Source organism: Arachis duranensis, chromosome 1, assembly GCF_000817695.3.
Source record: "Arachis duranensis cultivar V14167 chromosome 1, aradu.V14167.gnm2.J7QH, whole genome shotgun sequence".
NCBI classification, from domain to species: domain Eukaryota; kingdom Viridiplantae; phylum Streptophyta; class Magnoliopsida; order Fabales; family Fabaceae; genus Arachis; species Arachis duranensis.
In genome coordinates this window covers 87,023,337-87,025,844 of record NC_029772.3, presented here as the reverse complement: position 1 = coordinate 87,025,844, position 2,508 = coordinate 87,023,337, and the positions used below count along the sequence as shown (strand labels likewise).

The 2,508-nt window shown below is 43.2% G+C and overlaps 1 protein-coding gene across 1 annotated transcript; it reads right to left on the bottom strand.

Annotated features, from left to right (window-relative positions):
* Positions 1-619: 619 nt before the first annotated feature.
* Positions 620-1,090, bottom strand: LOC107491495 (uncharacterized). Its single transcript, XM_016112336.1, has one exon. It carries the CDS (start codon positions 1,088-1,090, stop codon positions 620-622), a length of 471 nt encoding a protein of 156 aa, XP_015967822.1.
* Positions 1,091-2,508: the final 1,418 nt, after the last annotated feature.

Here is a 2,508-nt window from a genome sequence, read left to right as displayed (position 1 = left end):
CGAACAAAAATATTTTCATTCTGGTTTGGCATCATGGGTATACACGATACTTGCACGATGCTTGCACAAAAATATTTTCACTCTGGTTTTGGATCGTGCGTACACATGATAGTTGCATGATGCTTGTACAAAAACATTTTCATTTTGGTTTGGCATCGTGCGTACGCATGCTTCATGCGTACGCATGATATGGCAAGTTTTGGAGAATGATGTGTACACATGGGTCATGCGTACGCATGATTGCACTTAGCAATCTTTGTTCTCCCTTCAGGTCAGCAAGGGTCCATCCAATGGCGTCCTTATGCTCCCGCAGCACCTTGAGCAGTTCATCCTCTTGATCTTGGCTGAGGCATGGGCTTATGATCACTGGGTAGTTTTCATTTTCTCCTAGGTATGCATATTTGAGAGTGGGTGGCAATGCTTTGAGTTCAACCTTGGGTGCTTCTGACTTTTCAGTCTCTTCCTTTGGTGCATCTTGAACATGACTCTCTGCTGTTGCAACATCCTCACTTGATATATAGTCCTCCTCCATTGATCTCTCGGGCTCTTCATGCTCCTCTTCTTCAAAACACTCCAGCACTTCTTCTTCAAGTGCGTCTAACCTCATGCATTCCCCCAATTATTCTGGTGGGTAACTCATGGCCTTGAACACATTGAATGTCATCTTTTCATTGTGTAATCTCAAGGTAAGATCACCTTTTTGTACATCAATGATAGCTCCAGCAGTAGCCAAGAACGGCCTTCCCAGAATAATGGAGGTCTTGGCTTCCTCCTGCATGTCCAACACTACAAAATCTGCCGGGAATATGAAGTCTCCTACTTTCACCAACAAATCCTCTACTATGCCATGAGGGAACTTGAACGATCGGTCTGCCAGTTGTAAGGCCATTTTTGTTGGTTTAGCCTCCTCGATCTTCATCTTCCTCATCATTGCTACTGACATCAAATTGATGCTGGCTCCTAAGCCACAAAGGGCCTTCTCTACTGTGATTTCCCCTATAATACAAGGGATCTGAAAGCTCCCAGGATCCTTCAACTTCTGGGGTAGTTTGTGCTGGATGATAGCACTACATTCTTCGGTTAGTATCATAGTCTCATTGTTCTTCCAGCTTCTCTTCTTAGTCATCAGCTCCTTCAAGAACTTGGCATAGAGTGGCATTTGTTCTATTGCTTCTGCAAAGGGTATGTTGATTTGTAGTTTCTTAAAGATTTCCAAGAATCTCACGAACTGGTTGTCATCTTCTTTTTTCTTCAACTGCTGAGGATATGGAGCTCTTGAGATGTTCAGTTTTGGCATCCCTTTTTCTTTTTGTGGACTTGAAGTGGGAGTTTAAACTCCATCTTGTTCTTCTCCCTTTTCATTTGAGCCTTCTTCTTGTGGTTTTTGGGAGAGTTCCTTAAGTTCCTTCCCACTCCTAAGTGTTATAGCTTGACACTCCTCCTCTTTGCTTGAATTGTTATCATTGCAAAGGTTGTGATTAGAAAGCTGCTTGAATAGATGACCAATTTGTGTCTCCAATTTCTTGATGGCAGCATTTTGATTCTGCATGTTTGACTGCACTTCCTCTCAAAATACTTTACTGTTTCGGACGTCTTTGCATACTCCCTCAAGTAAGGTTTCAAGCTTAGAAAGTCTGTCATCAATTGATGGTAGATTGGGATTAGAGGTGGAAGGATGAGAGGTGTTGTTGTGGTTTTGATATGGGTGTGGAAAAGTCTTGTTGTGGGGGTGTTGATATGTCCTCTGTGTGAATTGTTGATGAGCTGCATTGTTGTTGGAGTTGTAACGTCTCTGGTCTTGGCTTTGATCTTGCTAATTCCTCCACCCAAAGTTTGGGTGGTTCCTCCATCTAGGGTTGTATGTCTTGGAGTATGGATCATGGTTCTGTCTAGGTGAATTCCCAATGTAGTTGGCTTGCTCAAGGTTACCCTCTGCTTCTTCTTCAACTCCTTCTTGGGTTGTTGAGGAGGTGGTGATTGCTGCCACTTGGTTCCTCTCCATCTTCTTGGTGAGGTCAGCTAGCTGCTTAGTAATGAGCTTGTTCTGAGCCAGCAGAGCATCTACATTGCTTAGCTCTATCACTCCTCTAGTGTTCCCTCTTTCGGAAGCATAGAAGTAGTCATTCTCAACTACAGTCTCAATTACATCTATGGCTTCTTCAATGGTCTTCTTTTTGTTCAATGATCCTCCAGAGGAATGGTCTACTGCCTTCTTTGATTCATATGACAAGCCTTCATAGAAGATGTGCAACTGCACCCATTCATTGAACATATTTGGTGGACACCTCCTTGTTAGGTCTTTGAACCTTTCCCAAGCTTCATAAAGTGTCTCCCCATCTTGCTGTCTGAACGTCTGCACTTCAGTTCTCAGCCTATTGATCCTTTGAGGGGGTAAAACCTTGCCAAAAACTTATTCACTACCTCCTCCCAATTTGTCAGGCTTTCTTTTGGGAAGAATTCAAGCCATTTAGATGCCTTGTCCCTGAGTGAAAAAGGGAACAAGAGCAG